Consider the following 21,313-nt stretch of genomic DNA (forward strand, 5'->3'; position numbering starts at 1 on the left):
TTCTCTGCCACTGTGCGCTGAGTTATCAGCCTGCTGATTATTTAAAATGGGGTAGCAAGATGGCAGCCATGGGCAGGCGAGGCTGCTGCGCATGCGCACCGGGGGAAGGCTCGCGCTCTGCGCCAGCGCAGTGAGATCTCAACCAGCTGTGACTGAGCTGGAGCCAGGAACCACCAGCTGCAGCAGGGTGACCATGGAGTGGCCCCCGGGGGCCCTTGTAGACTGTCACTGCCACCTCTCTGCTGCTGACTTCAGCCATGTAAGAGTCCTCAGGCCCTGTGTCTGTCTACATGCATCCTGTACAGGTGCCCCATGTGGTCCTGCCACTCTGCACACTGTTACCCAGGGGTAGGCAGCCTGTGACACTCCAGCTGCTGTGGTACTGCACATCCCAGCATGCCCTGCCACAGTTTTATGAATGGCAATCAGTAGGTCTATCATCGATGGTCCTATCAGGGGTTTACATTGATAGCAGGAAACCATCGATGGTTTACACCTTCCACAGCCATCAGTGCAGCGGTTCTGACCGACAGCGAGGCGCAAATCAGTGACCAATCCGGGAAAGAGGCGGGGTTATGTGTGTCTACCCTGATCACGCACTCCCTCCTGGATCCGCCACTGTCCCAATGATATCATTCTTCTAGGCGCTCTAACATTGTACATTTTAAGGATATCCATGGTTGAGCAGAGATGATTTCATCTAAATGAGTGTCACATGTGCTGAAGCATGGATAGATATCCTTAAAACCTGGACTGTTAGGTGCCTTGAGGACTGAGTTTGGAAAACCCTGCATTAGTGAGTGTACCATGAATTAAAACCATGCTGTGACTTGTAGTTCCACACTGCTATACAGCTGCATATTGCTAGTGTATAAAAAAAACTTTAATAATTTAATTCCAGTGTAAAAAAAAAACAAAAAGGACAAATGATGAGCTGGAGATTGCAGAATTCAGGAGGCCCCACAACTTCAGTGCTGGGAGAGACTCATACTGCGCAGGACGGGTGTAGTGAATAGCGCATATTATTGTCCAGCGCTGGCTTCTGACCATTTATCTGCTGTATAACTACAGACCCCTGTCCTAGCACTCCCCTGGCTTGATTGCCCATGGTAACCAATCAGCTGCTACAAATGATATTATAGAATGCATTTCAGAAATGGTACCTCAACACTGATTGGTTGCCATGGGCAACTTCTCCACCGGCTCACTTCTCCGCTCTTTTCACTGCTTCATGAATAGACCTCTTATTTGTTAGACAAGCGGAGGGGGCACCCAGTTATGGATATTTTGCTGCAGAATTTCTCTGGTTTTTATTTATTTGGAATTGTTGGTCTTTTGCACTTTATGGGGTCAAAGCACCTCATGCCTCGGTGATGGGAGCACTAGCTCCTCGTACAATTGCTGTCTTCACCGCGCATCAGGTGCTGACAACGTATTCTCCACAGGTAACAGAAAAATATATTTATTGTGCTTATTTTGTATTTCGCAGGACATCGATACCGTTCTAGAAGAAGCAAAGGCAGTAAGTGCTGTAATCTATGTGTGTACAGATATAGGGAGATATTCAATTTGCCCGCAACGATTGCGGGTGTAAAGTGTCGCCGCCGGGGGCTATCTAATTAGCCCCGATAAGCCGGCGCGTGCCGCGGCTTATCTGGGATTTTGCTTCGCCTGCCTCCGGCAGACGAAGCAAAGTGCCCAATAACAGCCCCGTTTTCACCCGAAAATGGGGCTATTTCACCCAAAAACACACAGGTTTCACTGAACCTGTGTGTTTACGGGTGTAACTGCACTCGTTACCGGCCGAGCTAATTAAATAGCCCGACCGCAGCACCCAAAGAAACATCGGGGGTTTTTACTCCCAATTGGGTCGATTCTATTCGGCAACTAATGAATAGCGCCGGGAATTAGCTCCCGACGCTATTCAATTCAGCAACTAGTTACGTCGGCGATGGCCCGTTCTCGCCGACAAAACAGGTTGAATTGTCGGGAGAACGGGCATTCTCCGACTTAACTCCTCGGCGCGAGGCTGATTCCCGACAGAATCAGCCTCGCGCCGGCCGCGAGGCAGCACTTTTGTCTGCTTTCTACTCTCGTCCCCCGGGGGTGAGAGAAGAATTCCCGACAATTGCAGGTAATTAGTTGCTGAATTGAATAGCGTCGGGAGCTAATTCCCGGCGCTATTCATTAGTTGCCGAATAGAATCGACCCCAATGTCTCTTCGGAGGCAAATTGAATATCCCCCATAATGTGTGTGTGTACATAGGGGGTAATTCAGACTTCATCGCTGCAGCAGCAGCAATCCCAGTCTGAATTACTATGCGATCGCCTCTGCCTGATTGATCGCACAGTTAGCCCCCTGCCCCCCTGCCGCGGTTAGCCCCCTGACAGCGTGCAGGAGCTGCGCTGGCAGGGAGCTACTTGTTAGGGGGGGGGGCAGAGCCTGACCTGCGGGCGGACTATCCCTGTGCTGGGCGTCCCCCCACCCGCATGTCAGAGAAACTGATCGTAGATGTGCTAAATTCCCATGGTTACAGAGCTTTTATCCAGACAGGTGCAGTGTTACATTGTGCTTTCATATGTTAACAGCCTGTATTCCAGCTAATAATTCTTTCTGACCCTTCCCCCCCCCCCCCCCCCTTTTCCCCCCCGCCTCCCCGTCATTTGTTTCCCAATTCCAGGCCGGGGTCCAGGCGTTGGTGGCGGTTGCAGAGCACTCGGCAGAGTTTGACAGATTAATGCTTCTTTCTCGGAGGTAAGCGGAGTGTGTGGAGTCAGGGAAGGCTCCAGTACATGTGCATGTAAAGTATATGTCTCCCTATGTAAAGTACACAGAAGCACCCATGTGATTTCCCACTGGGTCAGAAACCAGGTTCCAAGTTGATTTAAATATCAAGCCACAGCCCCAGGCACACTGGTCCTGACGTCCCTGCTTCCCATGCAGCAAAGTACCGATGGTCAGTACATTGCGCATTTGACGGATCAGTACTATGCATGTACAGTACAGGTCCTGTATCCTAGGAAGCAGAACGGCTGCAGACGTCAAGTGATTGGCAGTCTGCAGTCGTTTGGGGGGCGGCGACGGCCTCAGTTTCCTAAAACAGAGGCGTGCTGACTTTGTTTTGGGGGAGTGAGGAGGCCAGGATCTCCGTCAGAGGCTACATGTTAATTATGCCCTCTGATTGCTGGATAGCTGTGGCCAGTCACAGAGTCCCGGATAACCCCCACCCCACTATATGGTCCCAGCACTGACACTGTTCAGTAATTGGAACTGTTCATGAATCCGTACCCGAAGCCATCTGGTGCGGTGACGAGTGCTCTGACTGGTGATTGGCCGCTGCTGTCCACTAATCCGTGTTACCAGAACTGTCCAATCAGAGCTTCTCCTAACATCCTCTTCAGGATTTCAAGATGGGTCAGTTTTCTGGTCATGTGTCCTCACCAATCATCATCTTCTGTGTGTGTGGGCAGTTTCATACTGTATAGATACCGGGTTATGCAGTGTCTTTCTGTGGCTGCAATAAGTGGATCAGTTTGTGGCACTTTGTAGCTAGGTCTCTGGTGCTCATTCCGAGTTGATCGCTAGCTGCATTTGTTTGCTGTGCAAAAACCAAACGGCACTTCTGCGCATGCGGCGCAATGCGCACGCGCGATGTACTATTACAACGAACGTTGTAGTTTCACACAGGGTCTAGCGATGCTTTTCAGTCGCACTGCTGGCCGCAGAGTGATTGACAGGAAGAGGGCGTTTCTGGGTGTCAACTGACCGTTTTCAGGGAGTGTTTGGAAAAACGCAGGCATGCCTGAAAAATCGCACGTGTGGCTGGGCGAACGCAGGGCGTGTTTGTGACGCCAAAACAGGAACTGAACAGTCTGAAGTGATCGCAAGCGCTGAGTAGGTTTTGAGCTACTCTAAAACTGCACAAAAAAACTTTGTAGCCGCTCTGCGATCCTTTCGTTCGCACTTCTGCTAAGCTAAAATACACTCCCAGTGGGCAGCGGCATAGCGTTTGCACGCCTGCTAAAAACTGCTAGCGAGCTATCAACTCAGAATGACCACCTCTATTCCAGCACAGTTGAAAAGATCCTGTTGTTATTTTCTGCTCTTCAGTACTGACCCTTTCTCTGATAACTAGCTGTAGTCTGTGTCTGAGAAATAACATCATTGTGCTTTTCTGAGTTCGTCAACGGCTTAACCAAAGATACATGACCGATCGCAGGTTTCCAGGGCTGGTGTTCCCGTGTTTAGGAGTGCACCCTGTCCAAGGCACAGAACAACAGCGCAGCGCAACTCTTCAGGTAAGACCTCGTCGTCTCAGTCACCAGCCATATCCTCTCTCACTACAGGGTAACAGCGATACTCAGCAGGGTTATCAACGGGAGCCTCAAATATCTTCAGTGGTGCGCTTATATTTTATTTTTGTATCCCTGCTTTTTGCATTGACTTAGGCTCCTTCACATTTATTCTCGATTAATCTCGCATTAATGCATTAAACATTGGACAAATTGTTCCTTATGGGCTTGTTCTCACCGTTGCATTTTTCTATGATGGAGATGTATCGTTAACCTGAAGAGAAAAAGTGTAGAAGGTTGCCCATAGCATCCAATTGCTTCTGCCATTTTATAGAAGGTGCTAGATAAATGGTTGCTACAAGCTGATTGGTTGATTTGGATAACATTACCAATTTGGGCAATATCCTACTATCTGCGGTAAATGACTGCAGCTAACTATCTCGCCTGGGGCTATCCAATTAGCCCCGATGACAGCACGGAGGTAGGCAAAACCAAATCCGCAATAAGTAGCCTTTTTCCCCATGATCGCGGGCGCCAAAACACAGATCCATGACTTTTCGCGGATCCTATGTGTTTTTGCAAAAACACAAACATTTTGGCGGACAAAACGAAGGGGGTAATGTGTGTCTGAAAAATGTCCACGACTAATTGGATGACTCCCTTTATCTCTTCAGGATGTTCCCCCCTTATGTGACTGAGCCCCCAAACTGCATCTGTGCTGCGTGCTGATCCAGTATTGAAACGAATGCCGCCTGTCTGTTTAGTTGTACAGAATAACCTCACCCAAAGCCGCCATCACAAATGGAAGCTCTGTTGAAGGGTTTTAACATCTGATGGCGGCCGCAGGCAGCAGCGGGGTATAGCGGCAGGAGCGTATCCTGTGTGACCCACAAGCAGAAAGCCAATTGGGTGAGGTCAGGAAGTAGCCCTCATTGAGGCTCGTCGGTGGTGTTGGCAGAGGACGGCACATAGGCTTAGACCATTGTCCCACTTGTCTTGCTAATGTTTAATAATGATCCTCTGAACTTCAGTAGGAGTATTGGGCATCCAGGTCATTATTGCAGCTTACGTAACTTATATTTCTCTGACGTCCTAGTGGATGCTGGGACTTCCGTAAGGACCATGGGGAATAGCGGCTCCGCGGGAGACTGGGCACAAAAGTAAAAGCTTTAGACTAGCTGGTGTGCACTGGCTCCTCCCCCTATGACCCTCCTCCAAGCCTCAGTTAGATTTTTGTGCCCGAACGAGAAGGGTGCATGCTAGGTGGCTCTCCTGAGCTGCTTAGAAGTAAAAGTTTAAATAGGTTTTTTATTTTCAGTGAGTCCTGCTGGCAACAGGCTCACTGCATCGTGGGACTAAGGGGAGAAGAAGCGAACTCACCTGCGTGCAGAGTGGATTGGGCTTCTTGGCTACTGGACATTAGCTCCAGAGGGACGATCACAGGTTCAGCCTGGATGGGTCCCGGAGCCGCGCCGCCGGCCCCCTTACAGAGCCAGAAGAGCGAAGAGGTCCGGAGAAATCGGCGGCAGAAGACGTTCCTGTCTTCAAATAAGGTAACGCACAGCACTGCAGCTGTGCGCCATTGCTCTCAGCACACTTCACACTCCGGTCACTGAGGGTGCAGGGCGCTGGGGGGGAGCGCCCTGAGACGCAATAAAACACTGTAAAAACCTTATATGGCTAAAGAAATGCATCACATATAGCTCCTGGGCTATATGGATGCATTTAACCCTTGCCAGTTTTCCTGAAAAAAGCGGGAGAAAAGGCCGCCGTGAAGGGGGCGGAGCCTTTCTCCTCAGCACACAAGCGCCATTTTCTTTCACAGCTCCGCTGGAAGGACGGCTCCCTGACTCTCCCCTGCAGTCCTGCACTACAGAAACAGGGTAAAACAGAGAGGGGGGGCACTATTGGCAGCTAATATATAAATACAGCAGCTATAACAGGGAGTAACACTTATATAAGGTTATCCCTGTATATATATAGCGCTCTGGTGTGTGCTGGCAAACTCTCCCTCTGTCTCCCCAAAGGGCTAGTGGGGTCCTGTCCTCTATCAGAGCATTCCCTGTGTGTGTGCTGGGTGTCGGTACGATTGTGTCGACATGTATGAGGAGGAAAATGATGTGGAAGCAGAGCAATTGCCTGTGTTAGTGATGTCACCCCCTAGGGAGTCGACACCTGACTGGATGGTCGTATTTAAAGAATTACGTGACAATGTCAGCACTTTGCAAAAAACTGTTGACGACATGAGACAGCCGGCAAATCAGTTAGTGCCTGTTCAGGCGTCTCAGACACCGTCAGGGGCGCTAAAACGCCCGTTACCTCAGATGGTCGACACAGACCCAGACACGGATACTGAATCCAGTGTCGACGGTGAGGAGACAAACGTAATGTCCAGTAGGGTCACACGTTACATGATCACGGCAATGAAGGAGGCATTGAACATTTCTGACACTACAAGTACCACAAAAAAGGGTATTATGTGGGGTGTGAAAAAACTACCAGTAGTTTTTCCTGAATCAGAGGAATTAAATGAGGTGTGTGATAAAGCGTGGGTTTCCCCCGATAAAAAACTGCTGATTTCTAACAAATTATTGGCACTATACCCTTTCCCGCCAGAGGTTAGGGCACGTTGGGAAACACCCCCAAGGGTAGATAAGGCGCTCACACGCTTATCAAAACAAGTGGCGTTACCGTCTCCTGATACGGCCGCCCTCAAGGAACCAGCTGATAGAAGGCTGGAAAATATCCTAAAAGGTATATACACACATACTGGTGTTATACTGCGACCAGCAATCGCCTCAGCCTGGATGTGCAGTGCTGGAGTGGCTTGGTCGGATTCCCTGACTGAAAATATTGATACCCTGGATAGGGACAGTATTTTATTAACTATAGAGCATTTAAAGGATGCATTACTATATATGCGAGATGCACAGAGGGATATTTGCACCCTGGCATCAAGAGTGAGTGCGATGTCCATTTCTGCCAGAAGGGCGTTATGGACGCGACAGTGGTCAGGTGATGCAGATTCCAAACGACATATGGAAGTATTGCCGTATAAAGGGGATGAGTTATTTGGGGTCGGTCTATCAGACCTGGTGGCCACGGCAACGGCTGGAAAGTCCACCTTTTTACCCCAGGTCACCTCTCAGCAGAAAAAGACACCGTCTTTTCAAACTCAGTCCTTTCGTTCCTATAAGAACAAGCGGGCAAAAGGCCACTCATTTCTGCCCCGGGGCAGAGGAAGGGGAAAAAGACTGCACCAGGCAGCCTCTTCCCAGGAACAGAAGCCCTCCCCCGCTTCTGCCAAGTCTTCAGCATGACGCTGGGGCTTTACAAGCGGACTCAGGCACGGTGGGGGCCCGTCTCAAAAATTTCAACGCGCAGTGGGCTCACTCGCAAGTGGACCCCTGGATCCTGCAGGTAGTATCACAAGGGTACAAATTGGAATTCGAGACATCTCCCCCTCGCCGATTCCTGAAGTCTGCTCTTCCAACGTCTCCCTCCGACAGGGAGGCAGTATTGGAAGCTATTCACAAGCTGTATTCCCAGCAGGTGATAATCAAGGTACCCCTCCTACAACAGGGAAAGGGGTATTATTCCACGCTGTTTGTGGTACCGAAGCCGGACGGCTCGATGAGACCAATTTTAAATCTAAAATCCTTGAACACTTACATAAAAAGGTTCAAATTCAAGATGGAATCACTCAGAGCAGTGATAGCGAACCTGGAAGAAGGGGACTATATGGTATCTCTGGACATCAAAGATGCTTATCTCCATGTCCCAATCTTCCCTTCTCACCAGGGGTACCTCAGGTTTGTGGTTCAAAACTGTCTATCAGTTTCAGACGCTGCCGTTTGGATTGTCCACGGCACCCCGGGTCTTTACCAAGGTAATGGCCGAAATGATGATTCTTCTTCGAAGAAAAGGCATCTTAATTATCCCTTACTTGGACGATCTCCTGATAAGGGCAAGATCCAGGAAACAGTTAGAGTTCGGAGTAGCACTGTCTCAGGTATCCACCAGCACGGGTGGATTCTAAATATCCCAAAATCACAGCTGATTCCAACAACACGTCTACTGTTCCTGGGGATGATTCTGGACACAGTCCAGAAAAAGGTGTTTCTCCCGGAGGAGAAGGCCAGGGAGTTATCCGAGCTAGTCAGGAACCTCCTAAAACCAGGCCAAGTGTCAGTGCATCAGTGCACGAGAGTCCTGGGAAAAATGGTGGCTTCTTACGAAGCAATTCCATTCGGAAGATTCCATGCAAGAACTTTTCAGTGGGATCTGCTGGACAAATGGTCCGGATCGCATCTTCAGATGCATCAGCGGATAACCCTATCTCCAAGGACAAGGGTGTCTCTCCTGTGGTGGTTACAGAGTGCTCATCTTCTAGAGGGCCGCAGATTCGGCATTCAGGATTGGATGCTGGTGACCACGGATGCCAGTCTGAGAGGCTGGGGAGCAGTCACACAGGGAAGAAATTTCCAGGGCTTGTGGTCAAGCATGGAAACATCTCTTCACATAAATATTCTGGAACTAAGGGCCATTTACAATGCCCTAAGTGAAGCAAGGCCTCTGCTTCAGGGTCAGTCGGTATTGATCCAATCGGACAACATCACGGCAGTCGCCCACGTCAACAGACAGGGCGGCACAAGAAGCAGGAGGGCAATGGCAGAAGCTGCAAGGATTCTCCGCTGGGCGGAAAATCATGTGGTGGCACTGTCAGCAGTGTTCATTCCGGGAGTGGACAACTGGGAAGCAGACTTCCTCAGCAGACACGACCTCCACCCGGGGGAGTGGGAACTTCACCCAGAAGTCTTCCAAGTGATTGTAAACCGTTGGGAAAAACCAAAGGTGGACATGATGGCGTCCCGTCTCAACAAAAAACTGGACAGATATTGCGGCAGGTCAAGGGACCCTCAGGCAATAGCGGTGGACGCTCTGGTAACACCGTGGGTGTACCAGTCGGTGTATGTGTTCCCTCCTCTGCCTCTCATACCCAAAGTACTGAGAATCATAAGAAGGAGAGGAGTAAGGACTATACTCGTGGCTCCAGATTGGCCAAGAAGAACTTGGTACCCGGAACTGCAAGAGATGCTCACGGAGGACCCGTGGCCTCTACCTCTAAGAAAGGACCTGCTCCAGCAGGGACCTTGTCTGTTCCAAGACTTACCGCGGCTGCGTTTGACGGCATGGCGGTTGAACGCCGGATCCTGATGGAAAAAGGCATTCCAGAAAGAACTGGCTTCAGTGCCTGAAGTTCAGACGTTTGTCAAGGGGGTACTGCATATACAGCCTCCTTTTGTGCCACCAGTGGCACCTTGGGATCTCAATGTAGTTTTAGGGTTCCTAAAATCACATTGGTTTGAATCACTCACCACTGTGGAATTAAGATATCTCACATGGAAGGTGGTCATGCTGTTAGCTCTGGCGTCAGCCAGGCGTGTCTCAGAATTGGCGGCTTTGTCATATAAAAGCCCTTACCTAATTTTTCATTCAGACAGGGCAGAATTGAGGACTCGTCCTCAATTTCTCCCTAAGGTGGTTTCAGCGTTTCACATGAACCAACCTATTGTGGTGCCTGCGGCTACTAGGGACTTGGAGGACTCCAAGTTGTTGGACGTAGTCAGGGCCCTGAAAATATCCAGGACGGCTGGAGTCAGAAAATCTGACTCGCTGTTTATCCTGTATGCACCCAACAAGCTGGGTGCTCCTGCTTCTAAGCAGACGATTGCTCGTTGGATTTGTAGTACAATTCAGCTTGCACATTCTGTGGCAGGCCTGCCACAGCCAAAATCTGTTAAAGCCCATTCCACAAGGAAAGTGGGCTCATCTTGGGCGGCTGCCCGAGGGGTCTCGGCTTTTCAACTTTGCCGAGCAGCTACTTGGTCAGGGGCAAACACGTTTGCAAAATTTTACAAATTCGATACCCTGGCTGAGGAGGACCTGGAGTTCTCTCATTCGGTGCTGCAGAGTCATCCGCACTCTCCCGCCCGTTTGGGAGCTTTGGTATAATCCCCATGGTCCTTACGGAAGTCCCAGCATCCACTAGGACGTCAGAGAAAATAAGAATTTACTTACCGATAATTCTATTTCTCATAGTCCGTAGTGGATGCTGTGCGCCCATCCCAAGTGCGGATTGTCTGCAATACTTGTATATAGTTATTGTTACAAAAAAATCGGGTTGTTTATTGTTGTGAGCCATCTTTTCAGAGGCTCCTACGTTTATCATACTGTTAACTGGGTTCAGATCACAGGTTGTACGGTGTGATTGGTGTGGCTGGTATGAGTCTTACCCGGGATTCAAAATCCTTCCTTATTATGTACGCTCGTCCGGGCACAGTATCCTAACTGAGGCTTGGAGGAGGGTCATAGGGGGAGGAGCCAGTGCACACCAGCTAGTCTAAAGCTTTTACTTTTGTGCCCAGTCTCCTGCGGAGCCGCTATTCCCCATGGTCCTTACGGAAGTCCCAGCATCCACTACGGACTATGAGAAATAGAATTATCGGTAAGTAAATTCTTATTATTAATGGTAAATGCAAACCATCTATAGTGATCTGGTAACGGAGACTTGTTGTATTTCACAGGACTTAGAAGATGCTTTGCCCCTGATTGAACGCTACAAGAAAGAGTTGGTGGCTATTGGCGAGGTACTGAATGCCTCATCTGTAGTGTCGCATCGTCCCCCCTATTACATGTTGCTGAGTTGTGAAGGCATTAATAGTGTTACCTTGTTAGCACAGCATTAATCTGTATGTTCTGCACAAGCATGGCCCCAGCGCACACTGAGAAGACGCAGGGTAGACTCCTGGAAGTGTGCGCTGAGACTTACAGATGTCTCTCTCATGTCTCAGATCCGGGGCTCGGAGACGGCTATTAATCTGCTGCCACGTCCAGTGGGTTATTTCATTGAGGTGTAACTCTGACTGACCTGTTTCATCCCCTGATAATCACATAATTCATACCTTTACCTTTAACATTTGCGGATTTAGCGGTAGTGAAGCCTGGCAGGGTGGCGGCGGTCGGGACTTGGCGGTTTAATTGTTAGCTATAACCTCTGTGATGTGTAGGGGATTGGTATGAAGCGTCTTTGTGGTTAATCGTGGACAATAATGGACACTGCTTTAGTGATTAGGGGTAATATTGGGTTTTTCTCCCCGTAGGTTGGGCTGGATTTTACTCCACGGATAGCGAGCACGGAGGAGCAGAAGGAAGAGCAGCGACAAGTGTTCATCAGACAGATACAACTGGCCAAACAGCTTGACCTGCCATTGTAAGACCCTGGGCTCAGTATCGGTCATGTAACGTGCAGACGGCTATGGTGACGTATAATGATACAGTCGTGCTCCCTGCCGGGTCCTATCCCATCCACTCTGAGTGCGGCAGTGTAACAGAGCGCCCGTCAGCAGATCCAGTTATGTTATTCTGTTGCGTTACTACATACAGTAGTGTCATGTGCTCTATACAGCAAGGAGAATAACTCAGTCACTGGGCTATGCTCTCTCCCGGCATCCATAAAAGCTGTAAGACCTAGAGGGAGTGACCCCTGCAAGATTAGTCTGGCTCTTATAGTAGAGTGCTAGCTCCCAAGCCAACTACCTCTGCACATCACAGCTCTCCTGCGGTGTCATTGTATCGCGCACAAAGGATATGGTGACAGGCTCTGTGTAATCTACAATGCGTTTTATTCTTAAAACCACTCAATCTTACTAACAGATTTTCCATCATTACGCCCTTATTTTGCCTCCCTAGTCTGTTATAAATTAGAGTAAGCCTGGCTTTGGCTTGTGATTTTATTATTTATTACCAAGGGCCTAATTCAGATCTGATCGCAGCAGCAAATTTGTTAGCTAATGGGCAAAACCATGTGCACTGCAGGGGGGGCAGATGTAACATGTGCAGAGAGAGTTAGATTTGGGTGGGGTGAGTTCAAACTGAAATCTAAATTGCAGTGTAACAATAAAGCAGCCAGTATTTACCCTGCACAGAAACAAAATAACCCACCCAAATCTAACTCTCTCTGCACATGTTATGTCTGCCCCCCCTGCAGTGCACATGGTTTTTCCCAATTGCTAACAAATTTGCTGCTGCGATCAGATCTGAATTACACCTCATGTACTTATATAGCGCCTGCATATACCATTGCGTTTTACAATTGGGGGCAATCATGTTCAAGGGTAAATTTATTGCACTAAGCTGATCCAATCTGATCTCTGACTGGTTGCTACAGGTTACAGCAAGTTTATGTTGTTCACTCATGTTTAACGTTTCAATGGCAATGACCCCCTTTTACAGTATTTGTACATTACTACTACTACTATTATTATTATTATTATTATTATTATTATTATTATTATTATTTTTATCACTATTATTCATTTCTTTTCTCCCTACCAGAAATGTTCATTCCCGCTCAGCTGGAAGACCAACTATCAACCTGTTGAAAGAACAGGGTATAATTTTCTAATTCATCCCTGTTTTGGGTATTATCTGAGGATTATTATTCACAGTAATTTAAATTTACAGACTACGTTGTACCATCTGGTCTTAAATGAAGACGTCATGTCAAAGCAGCCATTTTGTTCACTGATTCCGTGTTTTGTAACAAACAACCCGCCAATACAGGAGAAACCAGTGACATCACAGCGGCACCTTATAACGAATACAGACAGAGCCGTTCTTTTGGGCTTACTGAGGCACCATGATGTCACTAGGTCATTAACATACCGTTTCCTTTTACAAAATGGCTGCTTTCACTGTTTCACAAAGTGGCGGCTTTCACTGGGCTTCACAACATGCCTCAGTCAGTGCAGCAGTTTATTGTGACTCGATAAGTTGCCTTTTCTTATATATTGGCTTAACCCACAAAATGGTTGTCTCCAGTCTGTGGTGAACGATGTACTTTATTATTGTGTTTTCTAGGTGCTGGAAATGTGCTCCTCCACGCGTTTGATGGGAAGCCCTCAGTGGCCATGGAAGGTGTTAAAGCCGGCTTCTACTTCTCCATCCCTCCCTCCATTATCCGGAGTGAGCAGGTAATGTGTAGTAAGGTTTGTGACACCAAAAACAGGCTCCTGAACTGTTTCCCATCCCGCCCTGCCCTGTCATCTCATTTCACCATTGCCATATCTGGCCATATTGGAACGTGAGCTTGTTGCCCGGCAGGAGCGACCTATGCGTGAGCAGTAACCCAGCCGTGCTACCTCTAGCGAGCCACTCTGTAAGTTGCGGGGCTGGGGTATGGCTCAGGTTGGCCCCCGCCAGTGGCTCTGAGCAAGTTGTGAATTCATTTTAGATATTTGTTGCGTAAACTAGTAAAAGGTCCCGCTCTGCCCACCATCCACTCCAGTTCCGTTCCATCCCGTGTCTTCCTCTGCTCCATTTTGCCCCCGTACTCACCCTTGTTCCTGGTGATTGGTGGGTCCTCCTCTCCTTGGTCTGTTCCGTCTGACTAGCATTGGAAGCCGCTGGAGGGACGGCGCACATCTCGATTCTCAGTATGCCGGCATGTTAGAGATGGGACAGACATTAGAGAATTATTATATAGCTATAACACCCATTATCCTCATCCTCTAATCTATAGCTTGCCCTAATGTCTACGGGACACCAAAGACATCTTTGATGTAAATGAGTGTTATGCTGAGGGCAGGTTACAACTGAAGTAGTGTTTATAAATGTGCATTTGTGAGCCGGAAATATATTTACCGCAATGCACCAAATGGCCCTTTCACTATTGACGTCGCTCCGCGTAGCATTCACTTTGCTAAAAAATATTCTGCATTATTTTACTGACACTTTGTGGCATCTTAGGACCTAATTCAGACCTGATCGTAGCAGCAAATTTGTTAGCAGATGGGCAAAACCATGTGCACTGCAGGTGGGGGGCAGATGTAACATGTGCAGAGAGAGTTAGATTTGGGTGGGGTGTGTTCAAACTGAAATCTAAATTGCAGTGTAAAAATAAAGCAGCCAGTATTTACCCTGCACAGAAACAATATAACCCACCCACATCTAACTCTAACCAATGGGCAGCAAACATCTAACTAATCCATCTCTACTTCTAATGAGCCAAATGTCAGCGTTTGGCCTCGTCCAGTGTGGTATGGACCAATTGCAGACAACTGCCCATTACCTCTCACTCTGGGGGTCATTCCGAGTTGATCGCTCGCTAGCTACTTTTTGCAGCCGTGCAGACGCATAGTCACCGCCCACGGGGGAGTGTATTTTCGCTTTGCAAGTGTGCGAACGCATGTGCAGCCGAGCGCCTGCAAACACATTTTGTGCAGTTTCTGAGTAGCTCTGGACTTACTCAGCCGCTGCGATCACTTCAGTCTTTTTGGTGCCAGAATTAACGTCAGACACCCGCCCTGCAAACGCCTGGACACGCCTGCGTTTTTCCAAACACTCCCAGAAAACGGTCAGTTGCCACCCACAAACGCCCTCTTCCTGTCAATCTCCTTGCGACCGGCTGTGCGAATGGATTCTTCGTTAAATCCACCGCTCAGCAACGATCCGCTTTGTACCCGTACGACGCGCCTGTGCATTGCGGTGCATACACATGCGCAGTTTTGCTGTTTTTTTACCTGATCGCTGCGCTGTGATAATCGGCAGCGAGCGATCAACTCGGAATGACCCTCTCTGTCCCGTTCCGTACAAATAACAATTTAATTTGAAGTTGTCTGGGTGGAGTTCACTAACATAGCCATATACACGGTAACTTCTGTGTGACAATTCCCCGCCCTCGCCGAACTGTCCGGCGCTGCACTCCCAGCGCGCAGCTGAATGAGAAATCCACGGATAAAGGGCAGGGACCGTGGGAGCCTCTGGGTGGCGTATTTTGGGGTCAGGAGAACTCTGTATTTTATCTTAAGTGAACTCCAACCAAAATGAAATGAAACCAGGTGGTGTTTTCAATTTCCTACAAATCAAATATCTGATTCATTCTCTTTTTGTTTAAGAAGCAGAAACTAGTGAAGCAGCTTCCTCTAGACAACATGTGCCTGGAAACGGACTCCCCAGCTTTGGGACCAGAGAAGCAGGTGCGGTGACTGTATTCTGATTTCTATTTCCCGTTATATCAGTCTGTTATAGCTATTGGGAAATACGTGTACACCTATTTATGAGGCTTGCACAAGTTTTCCATAGGCGGGTTTGCACCGTTTAGCTGTATGCCCTTGTCCTCTTCTCCCAGACTCCTCTTCTCTACTCCTGTCAGTCTTATAGCAAGGCAGTAGGGGGGTGACCCAGTGCGTCTATACAGAAATCTATGGTGGAAATGAGGGATGTCTTCTTGAGCTCATGGGTTTGGATATAGAGGAGAGTCCCACATCTGAGAGGTGCTGTTTTCATATGTCCCTGCATGTTAAATACAAACAAGGAATCTATCATAATTTATGCCATTTGGATCCTAATGTGCCCCTGGTGCGTTTGGAGTTTGGTGTAATATTGCATTTTGCCCTGGAGCGTTCCTTTATTTCACAGTGATACATATTAAATGCTGTGGATTACTGAGCCGAATAATATACCAGAGATAACTGAAGTGTTTATACTTTCCTAAATACAGTATGTCCCCCATGCCCCCTGTCACCTGCCATGCTAGCAGGGAGTGCTTCTCAATCTAAGCGTGCAGGAGGGAGGTGCTTCTCTATCTAAGCATGCAGGAGGGAGGTGCTTCTCTATCTGAGCGTGCAGGAGGGAGGTGCTTCTCTAAGCATGCAAGAGGGAGGTGCTTCTCTATCTGAGCGTGCAGGACAGAGGTGCTTCTCTTTTTAAGCATGCAGGAGGGAGGTGCTTCTCTATCTAAGAATGCAGGAGGAAGGTGCTTCTCTAAGCATGCAGGAGGGAGGTGCTTCTCTAAGCATGCAGGAGGGAGTGCTTCTCTAAGCGTGCAGGAGGGAGGTGCTTCTCTATCTAAGCATGCAGGAGGGAGGTGCTTCTCTATCTGAGCGTGCAGGACGGAGGTGCTTCTCTAAGCATGCAGGAGGAAGGTGCTTCTCTATCTAAGCATGCAGAAGGGAGGTGCTTCTCTAAGCATGCAGGAGGGAGTGCTTCTCTAAGTATGCAGGAGAGAGTGCTTCTCTATCTAAGCGTGCAGGAGGGAGGTGCTTCTCTATCTGAACGTGCAGGAGGGAGGTGCTTCTCTAAGCATGCAGGAGGGAGGTGCTTCTCTATCTGAGCGTGCAGGACAGAGGTGCTTCTCTTTTTAAGCATGCAGGAGGGAGGTGCTTCTCTATCTAAGAATGCAGGAGGAAGGTGCTTCTCTAAGCATGCAGGAGGGAGGTGCTTCTCTAAGCATGCAGGAGGGAGTGCTTCTCTAAGCGTGCAGGAGGGAGGTGCTTCTCTATCTAAGCATGCAGGAGGGAGGTGCTTCTCTATCTGAGCTTGCAGGATGGAGGTGCTTCTCTATTTAAGCATGCAGGAGGGAGGTGCTTCTCTAAGCATGCAGGAGGGAGGTGCTTCTCTAAGCATGCAGGAGGGAGGTGCTTCTCTAAGCATGCAGGAGGGAGGTGCTTTTCTAAGCATGCAGGAGGGAGGTGCTTCTCTATCTAAGCATGCAGGAGGGAGGTGCTTCTCTAAGCATGCAGGAGAGAGTGCTTCTCTATCTAAGCGTGCAGGAGGGAGGTGCTTCTCTATCTAAGCATGCAGGAGGGAGTGTTTCTCTAAGCATGCAGGAGGGAGGTGCTTCTCTATCTAAGCATGCAGGAGGGAGGTGCTTCTCTATCTAAGCATGCAGGAGGGAGGTGCTTCTCTATCTGAGCTTGCAGGATGGAGGTGCTTCTCTATTTAAGCATGCAGGAGGGAGGTGCTTCTCTAAGCATGCAGGAGGAAGGTGCTTCTCTATGCATGCAGGAGGGAGGTGCTTCTCTAAGCATGCAGGAGGGAGGTGCTTTTCTAAGCATGCAGGAGGGAGGTGCTTCTCTATCTAAGCATGCAGGAGGGAGGTGCTTCTCTAAGCATGCAGGAGGGAGGTGCTTCTCTATCTAAGCATGCAGGAGGGAGGTGCTTCTCTATCTAAGCATGCAGGAGGGAGGTGCTTCTCTATCTGAGCTTGCAGGACGGAGGTGCTTCTCTATTTAAGCATGCAGGAGGGAGTTGCTTCTCTAAGCATGCAGGAGGAAGGTGCTTCTCTATGCATGCAGGAGGGAGGTGCTTCTCTAAGCATGCAGGAGGGAGTGCTTCTCTAAGAATGCAGGAGGGAGGTGCTTTTCTAAGCATGCAGGAGGGAGGTGCTTCTCTATCTAAGCGTGCAGGAGGGAGGTGCTTCTCTAAGCATGCAGGAGGGAGGTGCTTCTCTAAGCGTGCAGGAGGGAGGAGCATCTCTAAGCATGCAGGAGGGAGGTGCTTCTCTAAGCGTGCAGGAGGGAGGTGCTTCTCTAAGCGTGCATGAGGGAGGTGCTTATCTATCTAAGCATGCTGGAGGGAGGTGCTTCTTTAAGCGTGCAGGAGGGAGGTGCTTCTCTATCTGAGCGTGCAGGAGGGAGGTGCTTCTCTAAGCATGCAGGAGGAAGGTGCTTCTCTATCTAAGCATTCAGGAGGGAGGTGCTTCACTATCTGAGCGTGCAGAACGGAGGTGCTTCTCTATTTAAGCATGTAGGAGGGAGGTGCTTCTCTATCTAAGAATGCAGGAGGAAGGTGCTTCTCTATGCATGCAGGAGGGAGGTGCTTCGCTAAGCATGCAGGAGGGAGTGCTTCTCTATCTAAGCATGCAGGAGGGAGGTGCTTCTCTATCTAAGCATGCAGGAGGGAGTGCTTCTCTCTAAGCATGCAGGAGGGAGGTGCTTCTCTAAGCATGCGGGAGGGAGGTTCTTCTCTGAGCGTGCAGGAGGGAGGTGCTTCTCTAAGTATGCAGGAGGGAGGTGCTTCTCTAAGCATGCAGGAGGGAGGTGCTTCTCTAAGCATGCAGGAGGGAGGTGCTTCTCTAAGCATGCAGGAGGGAGGTGCTTCTCTAAGCATGCAGGAGGGAGGTGCTTCTCTAAGCATGCAGGAGGGAGTTGCTTCTCTATCTAAGCATGCAGGAGGGAGTGCTTCTCTAAGCATGCAGGAGGGAGTGCTTCTCTAAGCATGCAGGAGGGAGTTGCTTCTCTATCTAAGCATGCAGGAGGGAGTGCTTCTCTAAGCATGCAGGAGGGAGTGCTTCTCTAAGCATGCAGGAGGGAGGTGCTTCTCTATCTGAGCGTGCAGGACAGAGGTGCTTCTCTATTTAAGCATGCAGGAGGGAGGTGCTTCTCTATCTAAGAATGCAGGAGGAAGGTGCTTCTCTATGCATGCAGGAGGGAGTGCTTCTCTATCTAAGCATGCAGGAGGGAGGTGCTTCTCTATCTAAGCATGCAGGAGGGAGGTGCTTCTCTATCTGAGCGTGCAGGACGGAGGTGCTTCTCCAATTAAGCATGCAGGAGGAAGGTGCTTCTCTATGCATGCAGGAGGGAGGTGCTTCTCTAAGCATGCAGGAGTGAGTGCTTCACTAGCTAAGCATGCAGGAGGGAGGTGCTTCTCTAATCATGCAGGAGGGAGGTGCTTTTCTAAGCATGCAGGAGGGAGTGCTTCTCTAAGCATGCAGGAGGGAGGTGCTTCTCTATCTAAGCATGCAGGAGGGAGATGCTTCTCTATCTGAGCATGCAGGAGGGAGGTGCTTCTCTATCTAAGCATGCAGGAGGGAGGTGCTTATCTAAGCATGCAGGAGGGAGGAGTATCTCTATCTAAGCATGCAAGAGGGAGATGCTTCTCTGTCTAAGCATGCAGGAGGGGAGGTGCTTCTCTATCTAAGCATGCATGTGGGAGTGACAGCTGTGCAGAAATACACTATCTGGATTAGGTGGATTCATACATAGGAAAAAGTCCAGTGATGTCACAGCAACTCAAGTGAAGGTAGTCCCAGCCTTTTAACTTACATCTGGACTCTGTAGATCTGTGAGCTACCTTGGCTCTCTTTAATGAATTGCAGCGTACTTTTAGCTGAGCTGAACTATTCATAGTTTATAGCTGATTTTTTGTGACCACTATCACTACACGTCTATGATGTCATTAATATGAGATAGATATATACAGCTGAGCTCTGTGTTGTTACGTGTAGAATCTTGATAACTATTTTCACCTCCCGTCACCTTTGTTCATTCCATTTGCCCTGTGTCTGGGGACAGAGCCAGCCAGAGATTACTGCGACGTGATTTGGTCTGCCAGGCATTGCCTGTGACAGCTGCTGTGCTCTATGAAGCAGACACAGAGATACCGATGATTTACATGTGGCTAGTTTGCATTGCAAATTCACAGCAGCCTGGTCACAGTGTAAATTTCCACTTGGAAATGTCAGCAATGTTTTATGGCCACTTATATTATATGCACTCAGATGGCTGAAAGGGTGGATCCGATTCAACACGTCTGTGTGTCTCCTGTTTCCACTGGGTAGTGGGACAACTGACTAATGCTTCTTCTAAGTTCTTCACTAAGTCAACACTGGCCACCTACCTGCTGCAGTGCAGCAGATGCAACGAATGTGTGTAATATAATGGCACTCGCTCATTAAATCACTATTATTATTATTAATAATAAGTGATGATGGGGTTATCCATAGTGTTCATTCTTCTAGTGTTATCCATAGTGTTCATTCAAAACCCATGCAGTTCCTCTTTCCTGCCTGTCGCTCTCTGCTGTGGTGCTTCTAGCACAGTCTGGTCTGTATCTCAGGAATTGGATCAGGCTGAACTTTATCACTTGTTTCATGTCTCTGTGGCTGTCATTTTTTACCCTATGAATATCCTTACTGAGAACTAAGGATCAAATAGGGTTGAGGTTACCTAGATGGGCTTAAGTGGTTCTTATCTGCCGTCACATTCTATGTTTCTATATGTACAGTGCTAATATGTCATCGCCTTACATATAATATAGCACTAGGGTACTTGTCAGAATCCTGGGGACTCTGCGGTACTTAGAGCTTTTGCCTGAGGCCCGGCTTCCCGCAGTCCCTGCTGCCCTGTTATTACTGTGACATGTGTTACTGTCCTATCACAGTACATGTATTATCAGGGTCTGCAGGCGGCAGGAGCAGGGAGGGACGCTGTAATGCTGAACAGACCCGTCGTCCATGTGTAGAAATATCCACGCAGCCCAGAAACGTCGCTGTCATGGGGCTTCAATAGATTACTTTCCCTCAAAACCTGTGAGCGCCATGCTGGTCATTTCTGCTGATGAAGCTTTACCATAATATATACCATTCAGAAGAAATATATATATATATATATATATACTAGAGATGAGCGCCGGAAATTTTTCGGGTTTTGTGTTTTGGTTTTGGGTTCGGTTCCGCGGCCGTGTTTTGGGTTCGACCGCGTTTTGGCAAAACCTAACCGAATTTTTTTTGTCGGATTCGGGTGTGTTTTGGATTCGGGTGTTTTTTTCCAAAAAACCTAAAAAACAGCTTAAATCATAGAATTTGGGGGTCATTTTGATCCCAAAGTATTATTAACCTCAAAAACCATCATTTCCACTCATTTTCAGTCTATTCTGAATACCTCACACCTCACAATATTATTTTTAGTCCTAAAATTTGCACCGAGGTCGCTGGATGACTAAGCTAAGCGACCCTAGTGGCCGACACAAACACCTGGCCCATCTAGGAGTGGCACTGCAGTGTCACGCAGGATGTCCCTTCCAAAAAACCCTCCCCAAACAGCACATGACGCAAAGAAAAAAAGAGGCGCAATGAGGTAGCTGTGTGAGTAAGATAAGCGACCCTAGTGGCCGACACAAACACCGGGCCCATCTAGGAGTGTCACTGCAGTGTCACGCAGGATGTCCCTTCCAAAAAACCCTCCCCAAACAGCACATGACGCAAAGAAAAAAAGAGGCGCAATGAGGTAGCTGTGTGAGTAAGATAAGCGACCCTAGTGGCCGACACAAACACCGGGCCCATCTAGGAGTGGCACTGCAGTGTCACGCAGGATGTCCCTTCCAAAAAACCCTCCCCAAACAGCACATGACGCAAAGAAAAAAAGAGGCGCAATGAGGTAGCTGTGTGAGTAAGATA

General features: G+C 48.7%; 1 protein-coding gene across 3 annotated transcripts in view; it reads left to right on the plus strand.

Annotated features, from left to right (window-relative positions):
- The first annotated feature begins 89 nt into the window (after positions 1-89).
- Positions 90-21,313, plus strand: part of TATDN3 (TatD DNase domain containing 3) — a 36,171-nt gene continuing 14,947 nt past the window's right edge. Inside the window, exons 1-9 of one of the 3 annotated variants that reach the window (XM_063919053.1) lie at positions 91-259; positions 1,490-1,522; positions 2,682-2,755; positions 4,221-4,299; positions 10,881-10,943; positions 11,457-11,566; positions 12,691-12,746; positions 13,216-13,328; positions 15,252-15,332. In XM_063919053.1, the coding sequence (XP_063775123.1) occupies positions 92-259; positions 1,490-1,522; positions 2,682-2,755; positions 4,221-4,299; positions 10,881-10,943; positions 11,457-11,566; positions 12,691-12,746; positions 13,216-13,328; positions 15,252-15,332 (777 nt within the window). In that variant the 5' untranslated portion in view covers position 91. Of the gene's footprint in view, positions 260-1,489; positions 1,523-2,681; positions 2,756-4,220; positions 4,300-10,880; positions 10,944-11,456; positions 11,567-12,690; positions 12,747-13,215; positions 13,329-15,251; positions 15,333-21,313 lie in introns of all 3 variants that reach the window. The other 2 variants (XM_063919054.1, XM_063919055.1) reach the window with 2 other exon arrangements.

The sequence above is a fragment of the Pseudophryne corroboree genome, chromosome 4, assembly GCF_028390025.1.
Source record: "Pseudophryne corroboree isolate aPseCor3 chromosome 4, aPseCor3.hap2, whole genome shotgun sequence".
NCBI lineage: Eukaryota > Metazoa > Chordata > Amphibia > Anura > Myobatrachidae > Pseudophryne > Pseudophryne corroboree.